Below are 14949 nucleotides of genomic sequence, written 5' to 3' on the forward strand. Positions count from 1 at the left end.
TGTTGTTGTTGTTATTCTTCTTTTTGTGGTGCGCAGCTGCTCAGCTTTTTGTTGTATTTTTCTACATTTTGGTTTGTTTACATTCTTGCGATTTTAGAGTTTGGCATTGTTTACATTTTTTTTAACCACAGTAACAATGAATATAGATTTGATTCTCTGGTGTTACACTTTGATCGGATAAACTAAACGCTTGAGGAACCCTCTTGGAGTTCTTTGTAACATGTTGTCATAGTTCTTTAGTCTTTGAGATAACTCTTCGCGTTCTCTGTCTGTCTTGTCATTTAGCTGTGTGAGTTCTTCCCATGTTTCTTGTCTTCTGCTCTTTATCACTTTAGCTGTCTTGTACTCTCTCAATGGCGAAAGAATAAGAACACCAGCTAAGAACATCATGGCTGCGAAGATCTGACTTGAGTGGTATGGGTTAGAAAGTGAGTAGTCACGAAGTGCCAGGGCAATGGGCTCTGAAAATACTGCAAAGATCCCCACCATGAGATTCAGAGTTGCCCAGGCACATCCAAATTCACTTGGTTCGAAAGCATCAGCGGTGAGAACGGGGTTCATAACGTTTCCAGCACCGAGGAAAAGACCAAGCAGTATACCACAGACCATAAGTGCAGCAAATGAATGACACTGCATCCAGAATGCAAGGATCAAAACCATGGTTGTCATGTTGAGTATGATGGTATAGTTGATGCGACCAACCCATTTATCCGCAACGACTCCAATCAGTGGACGTCCAACGGTCTGAGCAGCGTTAATAACTGCGGTCAAGTCAGAAGCTTGTTTCTGAGAATATCCTAGGGCCCTAGCAGCAGATGCATACGAGAACAAAGTGATAGTGTAGCCAACCAACGAGATCGCAAACCAGAACGACACGTACCAAAGTTTCTTAGTCTTGAAAACCTGTGGATTAAACATGGCCTTTCTTGCCTTGTTGAGAGTTTTCAGTTTGAACTTGGGGTCCATTGGAGGTGTCCTCTTTCTGATAAATATTACACCAATTATCATACAAAATGCTGTTGAGATTCCAACAAATCTTAGAGACCAACGCTGGTTTCCAGTTGCCTTTATCATTGCATTCACCGTCAATGAATAGAATAAACCACCCAGACCTGTGCCAGTACACACCAGCCCTGACGCCAGTGCCCTTCTTTTCAAAAACCACTCAGGAACCACCGTCAATGCGGGAACACAGATCAAAGTGTATGCTGACCCAACAAGAACACCTTGACAAACATACAAGTGCCAGAGTTTTGTCGCAAACGATGCCAGAATGTACCCCGACGTGTGCAACACTATTGCTAGGGACATGGTCATCTTAAATCCAATAAACCTCTCCAATATCAAGGCCACCGGGGAGAGAATCTGTCCCATGCACACAAGTATACCGGCAACCCACGCAAAGTCCATAGCAGATGCTCCAGGGAATATATCATTATCGAGATAATAAGAAAGATAAACACCAAAGGCACTGTTACTGCCCCAGGTCGAGAAGAGGATGATTCCAGCACAGAAACAACAGACCCATCCATATCCACCATCAGGCGGTAATTCAAGCTTACCAGTCACAGACGTGAACACCCTGGTCACCGTATCCTGGTCCACGCTCTTCGCGTGTGAATGAACACTCACACCGTCTTCATCTTTCGCAGGTGTCTCACTATTAGTCATCACCTTCATAGCATCATCGACTGTAAACTCCCTTCGAAGCACTGCTTCCAGATCTGCATTAACCCGCTCCTGGTCCAGCGCCTCATTGTCTGTAGCGATTTGCCTCAGAATCGTACTTACCCTTCTTATCCGTGTTGGCGGTATGTATTCCTCGTGAGAGTGTAATCCGCGGACCTCATTGTTCTCGCTACTGTCAGAACTGTCCGTCGAAAGTGAGTGGAGACTCGAGCCACTCGATGATGTCCTACTTAAGGACTCGGCACGATGGTCTGTTGATACCTTCATTTAGCACTTTCTATGCAACGGCTTCCCATTCAATACTTGACAATCAACAATAACAAACACGTATGGATAAACAGCCAAACGAAGGGGCAAGTGTCCTTTTCTGATGGTGGAGGCTTCCACCGAGTAATATACCGCCTGTACAAAGTATGACACACACAAAGAGAGAAAAATGTTCGGCGGGATTCCACGCCCGCCCACTTTGTCGGAGTTATCTCGCATGCTGCACGGAGTGCGTTTTCCAAACGTAGCCTGGCGGAGCTTGGCCAGCTTTCGGATGCGGAATGAGATAGCGAGTGTGGCGCTCATGAGAAGACAAATGGACAAGAAGGTGTTTAATTCCGTGAAAGTGGACCAGTGCAACCTCTCTAGGAGAGATCATCAGTGCTTGGACATGGATATGGTGCGTCGAGTAGAATGTCCTGGTCGTGTAGTGGCTCCGTAGAGTGGCCAGCTTGGAGGAAGAGGAGCTACACTAAGACAATGTCCCTCCACCAAGACAGCAGGGCACTTTGATGCTTCTCCTTCCTAATGAATCTGTAGGTGTAGAGCAGGACGATTGGAGATTGATTAAAACGTTATATAAAACACATATTGTCGAGTCACTGCATGAGATGCTCGTTAAGCTCAACATCGCTCTGTGCACGATTCTTTCTAGAAAGCCCTCTAAGCCTATCAATGAGGGACGGTTTGCGGTTGGCCTTTCTAGCTCCACTTTCAACATCAAACACCTCGTCATCATCGGTGAGTCCGTATTTGCTGATGTCTGGAGCCTTCCACCTCTTCAAAAACAATGAACTGATAACCACGCTCACAGAACTCAACGCCATAGAAAGACCGGCCACCAAAGGACTAACCTGGACACCCCATGGAATCAACACACCCATCGCCAGGGGAACCATGGTTAGGTTATATACGGATGACCAGAAGAAATTCCATTTGATCTTCTTTAAGGTACGCACGGAGAGCGAGAGGGCAGAAGCAACGCCAGCTAGTTTGGTATGGTTGTTCAACACAACAATGTCAGCTGCCTCAATGGCAATGTCACTTCCCGAGGCAATGGCAATCCCCAGGTCAGCGGAGGCCAGAGCTGGTGAATCGTTGATACCATCACCGACAAACGCCACTTTATACCCTTTATCTTTGAAGTCACGCACCAATCGCTCCTTCCCTGCCGGTGAAATCTCTGCAAATACATTGCGCAGAGGGATACCAGCCTGTTGGGCAATCTTGTTGGCAGCCTTCTGGAGATCTCCGGTAACCATTGCAACTTCAAATCCTTTCTTCTTGAGATAAGTAACAACAGATGCAGAGTCTTCTTTGATAACATCTTGCAGCTCAAGATAACCTTCATATTTGTTGTTGATCATCACATGAGCCAATGTGGCATCTGAGTTGATTTCCAGAGAAGAGAAAATAGGATCTGATGCGAGGATATCCTTTGGGAAAAGTTTAAGGTTGCCCACTTGGACATCGTACTCAACACCATTTACACTCACATTTGCCTTAAGACCTTGTCCAACTTTGACTTCAAAATTCTGCACCTCCTCCTCGAATGAATCAACATTCAGAGCCGACATCGAATTCGCAGTTATAGCATGTCCAATTGGATGTTCACTCTTACTCTCAAGTGCTCCTATCAGACGAAGGACGAGGTTTCGGTCTAACTCACCAAGCAGGTTAATCTGACGTACAGTCATCTTACCCAAAGTAAGCGTTCCTGTCTTGTCAAATAGAACAACATCAATGTCATTGGCGATTTCAATCACATCGCCTCCTTTCAGTAGAATACCATTAGATGCCCCGACACCAGTTCCAACCATGATTGCAGTTGGCGCAGCGAGACCCAGGGCACAAGGGCAGGCAACGACGATGACAGAGATGGCAATCTTCATACATATGTATAGTTGACCATTCACGTCATTAAATATCGTTGGCTTATTCGTTAACACATCGCAAAGAATAAACCAAGTGATGAATGTCACGACAGAAAGGATCAAAATTGTTGGGACGAATATCGATGCGACGTAGTCTGCATATGATTGAATTGGTGCACGGCTCATCTGTGCAGACTTCACAAGTTTGATTATCTTTGCCAGCTGTGAGTTTTCCGACGTTGTTGAGACCTTAACGTAAATGTGTCCAACTCCGTTGATCGAACCACCAATAACGTTATCGTTAACATCCTTTGGTACTGGAACAGACTCACCTGTCAACAAAGATTCATCCACTTCAGAAGAGCCAAAGAGAATATACCCATCAGCTGGAATCTTTTCACCTGGCTTCACGTCAACAATGTCATTGATTTGGAGATAATTAGTTGGGATTGAAATGGTTTTACCGGCAACACCAGTTTCCGCATCAAATTTCTCGGGGTTTTCAACAATGACACAGTCAGTTGAAGTCAAGCTTATCAATCTAGACAATGCAGAAGATGTTTCAGACTTAGCCCTAGACTCCAACCACTTTCCCAACGAGACAAAGTTCATTAACAACACCGCAGTTTCAAAAAGAGTATGTGGTGACGATTCGGTTTCATTGTTGATCACGCCGAGTATCATAGTGAATATTGAAAAGTAGTATGAAATATTCGTAGAGATGCAGACCAATGTATCCATAGTACCGGAGCCGTGTTTAAAAGAGTTTACCGCATTTCTCCAAAAGAACACTCCGACGGTGAATTGGATGTAGGTACATGCAATTAGTTGAATCACAGACTCCAAATACAATCCATGGAATAACTCAAGAGAGACATTCACACCAAAGGGTTCAAGAATGTGGTAAATGATGAATATTGGGAATCCAACGAGGGCTGTCTTGATGAAATTTCTCTTCCAAAAGGCTATTTCTTTGAGTTTGTTCAAGTTTTCAATTTGAGAAGTGACGTTGAGGATATTCTGTGGTATAGCACTAATGCCCTCTTGGTTCATAGCCTTGATCAGGTCACGTACACCGGTCATTGACGAATCGTATGTTATTTCAACACACTTGTCGTTGACTAACTCAACTGAGACAAGTCCCTGAATTGAGTTCAAAGCATCGATATTGTCTGTCTTGTCGACATCGAACCTTGTCATTTCAACAAGGGGTAGTGTCTTTCCGCTCGAGGTTTCAAGCACCTCAGATTCGAATCCACAATCCTCTATGGCCTCGCAAAGCTTTAGAGGGTCCAGGGAGCGCAAATGCTTTACACTGGCCTGCTCAGTAACCAACGAGACATCAGCACTTATCACGTCTGGTATCTCATTGAGGACAGAGGTCACTGAGCTCGTACACGCACCACATGTCATGCCCTTCACTGATATGATCGTCACAACAGCGTCATCTCTTGGGGTGCCCCCTGTGGAAACAATCTCTGCATCAAATCCACAGTCTTCAATCTCTTCCTTGAGCTTCTCCGCTGAGACGTTTGATTCGTGCTCCACATTTGCCTCCTCAGTCATCAGACTCACCTCAGCCTTTACCACGCCTTCGAGCTGCTGCAATGCATTTGTAATCGAACTTGAACAATTCGAGCATGTCATCCCGGATATCTTCAGCTTCGTCAACAGACGTGGTTTCATAGCATCCTCTATCGCGGATATCACTCGCGCATCAAACCCGCAGCTTTCTATGTTCTCTCTGAGCTCCTCCGGTTTAATACTGTCATCATGGTGAACAACCGCCTCCTCCGTTATTAGAGAGACACTGGCATCTTCTACTCCATCAAGACTCAGAAGCTCATTTGTTATAGCGGATGAGCACGCTCCACACGTCATGCCTTCAACGCTCAGTGTCGTGATCATCTTCGCTTTCTACAAACAGATGACAGTCTTAACCCTCCCGTTTAGTCGTCGATGACAGCGTTCCTTTATGTTCCGGTTATCTGTTTGATCAGGAAGACTGCATATGAAAAAAATAAGACAAAATTAACAACAAAAAGCTGCTGTTGCCCCGGGTGCGTGAAGAAAAAAAAAAGACCCAATTTTTATAGCCAATCATAGAAGGGGAACTGAGCTAATTTTGACAAGCCACAGCACCCAATTGGCACGGGGTATTATAGCATTGGCAGGCTCTGAATGAGCATTTATTCTACAGAATGTGATATTGAGAGAAGCAAGTTACAGAGAAAGTGATTCATGGACTCTTTATCCTATACAGACAGGTGAGATGCTCTATAGCTTAGGCTTTTGTTGCTTGATCAAAACCTCAAAGATCTCAGTGGCCGCCTCCTCCAAGTAGAATCTCAAGGTCTTGGAGTCATTGCCGGACGAACGTCTTGTACAGACATTGATGTGCAAGAAGTCGTTGTTGACTTGGTAAGCCAGCCCCCAGCCAATAGGGTTGACTTCGCTCCAGCCGTAGGCATCGTGGTAGTTTGATGACAGTTGCGAAGTGGAGATGAGCCAAGTCGAGGAGTAGTTGAACAATGGGTCGGAGAACAATGGGTGCGGCTTCTCGCCATCCTTCAACTGGAACTTGAGACCGAGCAAGTGACGGTCACAACCTTCACCGTTAGATGCTGCTCTGATGTACTCCATGTGGGACTTGACAGCCTCTTGGAAATCAGCAGCTCTTTGAGCATCAGAGACAGATGGGTTCTCCCAGTTTTGAACAAATCTGAGAGACTCCTCAGAGACAGAACGAGTAGCTTCGGTACGACCACCGTAGAACTTTCTGGTAGATGCAGCCTCATAAGTTGGCCAAACAGTACCGGACATCTTGTAGAAACCCAATTGGATGATCATTTGGATAAAAGCATCTGGCGACGTCTTGAATTGTTTGATCTGGTTCTTACCGTACTTGTTGTAGTGGAACACAGACACATCGTGGTTGTCAATCTCACTCTTGAAGTTTGCCTTTGCATCTGCAATTGCACTCTCAACAACTGGAGAAACCTCGAATCTCAAGTGCCTGGCTTCAACAGAGCCTTGCTCAGAGATGCCAAATTCCAAAGATTTCAAGAATTCCTGTGGGTTCAGCTTGTGCAACTCTCTGTTGACTACTTCGTTCAACAAAAGTGTTGGAGTACCATCCATCTTGGAGTGTTCAGCGATGAAAGCAGAGTATCCGTTCTTTGCAACAAAGAATTGGATTGGCTTGTCAAAGAATCTGTTTTCACCATTTCCGTGCCATGCAAAGTGAGCTCTGTCCTCGTAGGTAACCGGTTGTTCATCCTCCAAAGTGATGATAAAAGCGGACTTGTGAATATCAGTAATAGAGGCAACGTTAATTGGGGACTTGTTCAACTCCTGGTAGGCATGGAACCATTGGTCTCTTGGCAAAGTGGTCAATGCACCAACAGCTTTACCCTTTGGCAGTCCGTTGGCGATTCTCACAATATCAATCAATTGCTTGTGCACTTCGGAAGATGGCAATCTCTCCTGGCCCTTGTGGGTGTAGAGCTTGAAGAAGTGGTTGTTCTTGATAACAACAACGAATCCATTCTCCTCCAGGGAGTAGAAAACGTTAGAGTCCTGGCCCAACTCCTTTGGATAACGAGAGTTGTTGAACATGACCTGGAAGGACTTCATACAATATGGGGTACCACGGATAACCTCAGGTGGCAGGGTCTCATTCTTCAACAACTCGATGAAGTCGGTAACCTTCTCAATGATAGCAACGGTCTTGTACAGCTGGTTCTTACCGATTGAGCGCAACTCGTGTGGCAATGGCTTGTGGCCGTAGTAGTACGAGACGTATGGAACAACCGGGTCGTTGTACTGCAAGTAGGCATAATCATCCCAGTACTTAGACAACCAGTTTCTGGAAGTGGCCTGGAGCTCAGTCAGTCTCTCTTGGAGAGCTGGCGCCTGAGTCTTGAAGAAGTCGTCCACAAGTGCCTCGTGCTCCTTGTACTCCTGCTCAGAAGCAACAAATGGCTTTATGGACTTGAGGTAGCGCGCCCTAGTGGCCTCCAATGTTGGCACTGGCAGCGATGGTAGCTGGTCTTGAAACTTGTAAGTCTCACCTTTGAACTTTGGTGCATATGTTGAAAACTTTCTGCCCATTCTCTTAAACATTTCCCTGTGTAGTCTATCGATTAAGCGCGTTAAGTGTACCCCGGTGTGGAATAAGAGGAAGAACAAGATCCCTTTTATACAACAGATGGCCCATTGAAGTCACATTTTTGTGGGGATGAACGGAGAGCCTCGGGCGAAAACCATGTCCACGCGGGTGTTTGGATGTCTTGGGGGAAAGGCTCAAAGAGGAATGGCGTTACGACACATGGCTCCTTACCGCGGTTATGCCATCTGTGTGGGTCTCCTGGGCAACTGTGGATACCACTGGCCTTGGGACTGGGGTTTTCGCTCATGGCTCAGAGGTTCTCCATCAACGTCAAATGGATCGGTTATTGATACTGTGGGAAATGGCTGAGAGATGCCCGGTGATGGTCTTTTTCCAATGCGTTGTTGTAAACCACAAGGTAAGTACACACCCAGTATGGAGGGATTGAGGATACCGTGTGGCTAGGAGAGGAAAAAAGGGTTATTTCCTCAGGCCCCAGCTATCCGATCGTCCAGACTTGGGCAGAGAGAAAAAGCACACGATTTCACCCAGGGCCACACAGTTGTCCTTGGGGACGTTTGTCTTCCTCTGGTCAAATCCATGAGATCGAGGCTAAGACTCAGAATTACAAATTAAGCAGGTAACTGGTGAAGATCACGTCCAAGTGAGTTTTCGTTTCGGATAAATCACTCGTGTAAAGACGTTGGGGTAAAAAAGAAAGAAAAACATGATGGTTTGTTTAACCGACAGGTTTACCTGTTGTGTGTTTTTCATCCTTTGCGCTTTGTTGTTGGGGTTTCCAAAATTTTTGCTCCGCGACACTAGGTATTTTCTGTTACGGACACGTCGTGCCTTTTCCTTAGCTGTAGTTGCCGGGGCGTCAGATTTGACACAGGCCCAGTGCGAAACAACGGTAAATTTAGTGTGGTCCAGGGAAATGAACTCCTTGTGAGTGATATATGCGTTGTGGTAAGCTCTTCAACGAAGCAATCCGGGTGGGGACATCTCGCACCAAAGTGACTGCCCAATTGGTCTCAGGTGAATAACTTCTTATCAGTTCTAATTTCCAAAAGTTGTGCTTGAACGCCCCCCAGCACTTATTTAGAGGTGTTCGGGGTGCCTGAACACGCTAACCCTTTTCGTCAAGATTCCATGTTAAAAAGTACATCAACAAGAATTGGAGGCCGGTGTGTGGTGGAAGGGAAATTTGAATGGCACGACTTCCAATGAGTGAAACAAGGGGTAAGAGCCTCCAGGCTACAACGCTCCATCTCGACGGGGAGTACTGTGCACAACGTGTGATCGGTTATGGAGGTGATAGGGTCTGTAACTATGGTACATACACCGAAGCAGAAACGATCACAAGAGATTGACGATCACAAGCTGTTGAAGATGGTGTTACCGTTGTCTGCGTATTCAGTAGATCAGGCTAAGGCGCAAGTCTCGACATGGCCGCTATCACAGATGTCGATCAGACGGGCGCTTGCAATACACTGTCTGCTACAGCTTTTCGAGATACAGGCTGGCTACACCGTGAAGAAGGGCGACCTGTTTGACGACGTGAAGCTCTACTTTGAATCAAACTACAAGGTTGATATTTGCGGTAGTGCTGAGATGGGCAAGCTGGTGAAGTTGATCTTCAACGCTCCCACAAAGAGAGCGGGCAGCAAATCCGGGGCAAAGTACTGCTACAAGGACATCAAGATGAAGGACGATAAGGTTGCCTGGTTTGATACCAATAGGCCCAAGAAGGTGTCCTTTATCGATAATTCCGTCAGGTTCAAGGTGCTGATCCAACCATGTACCAATTGTGCACTTGACGATATGTTTGAGCAGTTCTTATACGACCAGAAGTTTGCCGTGTCGTCACTTGACACCAGCGACCATAGACTAAGGGCCGTATCGACAATGCTCGTTAAGAGCGATGTGTTGTTACATAACTTTATGAGCTCTGTTACAAGGGACGACATCCTCACAACTATGACACGCGACTGGAATAGTCTGGATATTATAACACTGCTGAAAGAAACTTCACATCTACCTACAAACGCAGTGACCCTAATCTCAACGTTCCCAACTGTGTTGGACTCAACGTCATATTCCCATTTCAGTACCTCCAAAAAGGACTTCTTGCAAAGGTACTATAAAATCCAATACGATCGGCAACGTGCCAACTCGAACAAGTTGAAAATGGTTCAATTCCTGGCTGAGTTGTTCTTCATTTGCAATGATACATCCTTATCAAACTTCATATTAAACTTCAAATACGTGGCAACAACGTTGCTGCGGCATTTATCAATGACTCAAAAGGCAAGTTTTGGATCCTACTGGATGCTCTACTGTTTTCTTGATGAATTCATTCAATTTTTGCTAGAATTTTACTGCTATAAAAAGAGCAACCATCTTGCCCTCACTGATCGCTAGTTTCGTGCTTTGATCTTTTGTTCCTCTTTTACCCCCAATCCTATGAACTCTTTGAATTAAAAATTGGGTAGTCACTCGGATCCAAGCCTTGCTCCTGTTCCTCTAAATGCACTGGTGTAACTGAAACCAGAACTCTTCCCACTTGAACCCTGCGGCTGGTTTGAGTTCATGTTGCCAAATCCACCAATACGGCGACCTTGAGCCTTCTCGTGACCTTTCACTCTTTGACGTGACGTGAAGAACTCAACAATACGCACAAACCAATATGGTGCCTTCAATGGGCCTTCATCGGTATGGTTTATCGTGTGGATGGTACCAACCCTTTGTGTCTGACCAGTTCTTGTAACGTCGACGCCCAGAGTAGAGCATATCCAGGCGTAGACTGGGCCGAGGGTCCTGCTCTCGAGGCACTGGTAGAAGTATGCAGCGCTGAACCCAGATAACGCAGAGAAGAAAGGCTCCTTCCCGAAAAGAAGGAAGGTGAATATCAGCATTGCCAATGGCAAGTATTCACCTTGAATCTTCACAAAGTACACGAGCACCTGGTTATATCTATTCTTACGTGACCAAGTATAAGTCAACGCTGAGACCAATGGTAGCAATAAACTTCCAGGAGGCATCACAACAGAGCAAAGTTGGATAAGTGGAATGATGAGGAACAAGTAGAAGCAGTAATCGCTAATGTTGAGGAAGAACTTTCCCTCCTCTAGTCCCTTTGAAAAGGAGTACAGGGCATACACATCCATCAACCCACTCAGCTGGCTCATGTTGGCAAGAAATAGTGCACTGACAGGTCTCCAGAATTCCCAGTCATCTGTGACCGCCTTCCATGATAGCAGAACTCGTTGAGGGGGTAAAAGGCCAAGTACACAAGACGATGAGACAACGATGGTGGACATCAACAGCAGTTTTGTAACTGGCGGGGTGCGTGCAAAGAAGCTGGAGGTGCGAGTCTTTCTGTTAGTTTGAGCATAGACTTGGATTACGAATGGTTTCAGTCACATACTTGGATATCTCAGACATTTTCCTGTAGAATGGAGCGATTTAAGATGAAGCACAACTCCAAGTACAGAAGAATCGACTAGTCGCCTCTAGGGTTCTTTCCTTTAGGGTGGCATCCCAGATCCGTTTTGACATGTTGGGTTGAGATCGCGAACTTGCTTACGTAAGCGTCACGTGATTGTTGAGTTGAAGGAAGCTATTCAATGGACAGCTTACAATTGGTGTGATTGAGAACTGTGAACAGGATGCTTCTCCTAAAGGTGATGATGTGTTCTCTGGAGAGTGTGGGTTGAGTATCCAGTGGAAACTTTGGGCTTTGGAGGGAGTGGAAGGTGTGTGGCTAAGATGGAAAATGTACGGAGAAGGAGTCAGAAGTACGATACTTCCTCTGAAGCTCCTGCCCTAGTATACCCCATCTGGAGATGGCTGTCATCGACGTCCAGCTCCAGGAATATGGAAAACGTGTTTGCCATAGCTGTGAACATTCTTTCTTAACTATCTGTTACAACCATCTACTGGCTCTTCTATCATATCCATTAGAGACCCACATAGCTGACAATTCGTGAGGCAAAGACTCTAAATCACCAAACGTTTCAGCGGATTGAACTCCTCCCGAGTTCTCTAAGAGCACTAAGGATAAACCACGGGGCTATGGGCCATAGCCTCACGATCATTGAGCATTTGTGAGTGACGCTGTAGATGCGTGAGCGCGGTAGTGCTTATGCACAGTTTGTGTCAATTTTGTTTGTCTGTCGAGCTGGCAAAGACCCACGTTTTTCAACTTATTCGATCACAACGGCAGTTCCATCACAACATGGACTGATTCCAAAGCAGGCTTGTTTCTTGTTTCAAAGGAATTGGTACCGGCTTGTTGTGTACCGCTAATCAGTACAGCAACTTTATGTGACATTGGACATCCATCATGTTCGGCACAGTAAATTTTGGAATTTGCCAATTGCATGAGTGTAGCACGTTTCTGTCAGACTCCGGTGCCAAACTTTACATACATCTAATAAACCCAGACGAAAAGGTTGGATAAGGGCACAAGACCTTCAAGGATGCCATGTAAGGCACTAGGCGCATCATGCATTCAATTTTGCAATGGAATTATCTCGTCGTCCGTCTGAGGTTATTGATACACTTAGTTGAACAAGGCCTGTAGACCTGTGAGTTGTAATTTCGAGGAAACATGCATTCTGGAGCCTTGATGCTCACTCGGTAACCGGCTTCTAAGGCTACAGATTAGGTTATACATTCTTGCAGAAGAGTTCCAGAGCGCTGATCACTCGTCGCAGAAAGCTTTGTTCCAATTCAAAGATTTTCATCGATCTGGAAGTTATAAAGTACAGGGGTTGGACGTTTGATGAGCGCGCTGTACAACTTTAGATCTTGGACATTGCATGCTACATACCCCGATTGAACTATTGTAGTTGCAACCACGTATGGCGAGTTTCCAATTGAATAAAACCTTGTAGAAATCACACATGTAGTCACTAGCGTAGATTCACACTAGTGTACAGGATTGGTTAATTTGAAGAGGCCCGAAGGGCTATTCAGAAATGCAACACTCACGTGCATACTCACAAGATAGTTACATTCGGTCTACGGTAACGGTACACAGCGATGTCCATTTCTCTAAGGAGCATTTGCCGGACATTGACCCTCATGCTTGCGCTTAGATTGCCGTGTAGCTCGGAACTAAACGTACACATTCTCCTAACGGGCATGGCACTTTCTATGAAGTTTGCATTAAATCCCCGTCAATTGATGTATCCAATGTCGCACGTGGATCACACTCATTAGATGCTGCGCATGGACGATTTTACATTGATCTCCTACCTCTCTGGAAAAAAATAACTGAGGGCACATCACTTCTCTCTCGAGACATAGCCGGCCGTTATCACAACTAATACCATCGCCATAGCATGCGACGATTCAACTCCACAGCACCAACGTATCCAAGACACTCTAAACTACACAGCACATCGACGCTGCAGTGGCCAGCACTCGAATCTTCCGCTCCCAGGGTGTTACGTCACAGACTGAACTCGCTATAGCTGCGTAGCCACACGCATTTGCTCTAACTTATTAAACTCAACCATGCCTCGACTAAGGCGTTGATTAGGTTTTCTCTGGAAAAGTCGGGCTTACGCTAAGACGCTCCGAAACAACACGACGGTGCCAATGACCTTGGCGAGTGTCCATATTGCGGACATGGTCATTCGGTACAATACGCCATCTCACACGAGCATTAATCAAATGAACACATAATAGACTGACCTTGAGGCTCAACGCCCACCCTTGTTTGCTTAATTCCATAGTGTTCTCCCACTAGTGCGGAGTTACTCGGTCTTCCCCCTCAAACCCTCTCCGTCAGTCGAACAATTAAATCACAATGACCTATTCCACTCAGGCCCACCAGAGCCCAACGTTTGGCCCTTAAAGCCCCCTGTGAAGGGCAGAAACGCCTAGAGACAGCCGGCGAATGGCTACTTGAAGCCTTTGCAGATGTATTCACTGGCAACGAGGATTGAAACTTGCACGTGTTATCAGCTTCTCAGCCAATGGGCCTTCCACTTTCGGTAAACGTTTTCATGTGAATTTTTAACTTTGGCGCGCGTGTCCATGCGTACTGCCAAAGGAAGAAAAGCAGCTGCATCCCATAACGCAAATCCTGCTCCCGTGGCAATCGCCTAACGATAGGTAAAGCCCTCTGTGTGTTTCTCTTCGAATGAGTGATCGTCCGAACATGTTTCTTGTCGCTCTGTCCGCCCTATAAATATCCCGTCAAATCCTTCCCAGAGATGGACAGACGCTGAGGTTGGCGAGGTGGTGTACCAAAAGCGGAAAAACCTCATCGCGCTTGACGTTTCCAGAACCTTCCATTATGCCCGTTGATCATTCCGTGACAAGAGACTTGCCAAAGAGTCCTAAGGACTTTGTTGTTGGCTGGGTGCCAAGAGCGAAGAAGGAAATCACGTTGAACAAGAGTGACAGAGACCTACTCGAGTCACAAGCGGAGTACGAGGCTCGTCTTGCTGAGGCAAACAAGCTTGGGAAGTTCAAGAAGTATCTGCCAATCATCACAACAGGGTCTGGTCTCTTTTCAGATGGTTACGTGAATAACTCCATTGGTACCGTCACCACATGTCTGTCCATCCTTTATCCAAAGGAGTACAAAGAGTCAAATGCCATCAGAAACGTCACTTCCATCGCTTTCGTCGGTACCGTTGTTGGTATGATCATCTTTGGCTACGTTGCTGACTACCACTCAAGAAGAGCAGCCATGCTATGGGGTACCATCATCCTCATCATCATGACCATCCTAACCTCTGGTGTCTGGGGGAAGAACAGCTCCGACATCCACGGTATGCTCACTGCACTAACTGTTTACAGATTCTTCTTGGGTATCGGTATCGGCTCTGAGTATCCAGCTGGCTCCACTGCCTGTGCTGAGGCATCTGCCATGTTGCCGCCAGGGAAGAGAAACAGATGGTTTGTCTGGTTTACAAACTTCATGATCGACTCTGGTTTCGTGATCTCTGCCTTCGTGCCAATGGTGCTGCTGTGGATCTGTACGCC

General features: G+C 46.0%; 6 protein-coding genes across 6 annotated transcripts; 2 read left to right on the top strand and 4 right to left on the bottom strand.

The window, feature by feature from the left end:
• Positions 1–162: 162 nt before the first annotated feature.
• On the bottom strand, positions 163–1680 carry CYBJADRAFT_129472 (MCT family MFS transporter; the record flags this gene model as incomplete). Its single annotated transcript, XM_020212849.1, has 1 exon — positions 163–1680. The coding sequence occupies one exon, from the start codon at positions 1678–1680 to the stop codon at positions 163–165; it is 1518 nt and encodes a 505-aa protein (XP_020069696.1).
• An 875-nt stretch (positions 1681–2555) lies between these two features.
• Positions 2556–5738, bottom strand: CCC2 (Cu(2+)-transporting P-type ATPase CCC2; the record flags this gene model as incomplete). The annotated part of the gene is made up of 2 exons (XM_020212835.1): positions 2556–4871; positions 5304–5738. 2 exons carry the CDS (start codon positions 5736–5738, stop codon positions 2556–2558), a joined length of 2751 nt encoding a protein of 916 aa, XP_020069697.1.
• Positions 5739–5929: 191 nt separating this feature from the next.
• CAT2 (carnitine O-acetyltransferase CAT2) lies at positions 5930–8067 on the bottom strand. The gene has a single exon (XM_020217195.1). It carries the CDS (start codon positions 7953–7955, stop codon positions 6108–6110), a length of 1848 nt encoding a protein of 615 aa, XP_020069698.1. The 5' UTR covers positions 7956–8067; the 3' UTR covers positions 5930–6107.
• A 1206-nt stretch (positions 8068–9273) lies between these two features.
• CYBJADRAFT_163432 (uncharacterized protein) lies at positions 9274–10365 on the top strand (the record flags this gene model as incomplete). Its single annotated transcript, XM_020213765.1, has 1 exon — positions 9274–10365. The coding sequence occupies one exon, from the start codon at positions 9274–9276 to the stop codon at positions 10363–10365; it is 1092 nt and encodes a 363-aa protein (XP_020069699.1).
• A 35-nt stretch (positions 10366–10400) lies between these two features.
• DFM1 (Dfm1p) lies at positions 10401–11661 on the bottom strand. Its single transcript, XM_020217222.1, has 2 exons — positions 11372–11661; positions 10401–11304 (listed from the first exon to the last, which is right to left on the bottom strand). The coding sequence occupies exons 1-2, from the start codon at positions 11386–11388 to the stop codon at positions 10437–10439; spliced, it is 885 nt and encodes a 294-aa protein (XP_020069700.1). The 5' UTR covers positions 11389–11661; the 3' UTR covers positions 10401–10436.
• A 2593-nt stretch (positions 11662–14254) lies between these two features.
• Positions 14255–14942, top strand: CYBJADRAFT_174101 (MFS general substrate transporter; the record flags this gene model as incomplete). The annotated part of the gene is made up of 1 exon (XM_020216536.1): positions 14255–14942. A coding segment is annotated over one exon (688 nt), but the record flags the coding sequence as incomplete, so codon positions are not given.
• Between the last annotated feature and the right edge of the window lie 7 nt (positions 14943–14949).

Source organism: Cyberlindnera jadinii, assembly GCF_001661405.1.
Source record: "Cyberlindnera jadinii NRRL Y-1542 unplaced genomic scaffold CYBJAscaffold_10, whole genome shotgun sequence".
In the NCBI taxonomy this organism is placed as follows: domain Eukaryota; kingdom Fungi; phylum Ascomycota; class Saccharomycetes; order Phaffomycetales; family Wickerhamomycetaceae; genus Williopsis; species Williopsis jadinii.

Excerpts from the sequence above, each read along its gene's own strand:
- CAT2 (XM_020217195.1), bottom strand. The coding sequence starts at position 7,955 with ATGTTTAAGAGAATGGGCAGAAAGTTTTCAACATATGCACCAAAGTTC.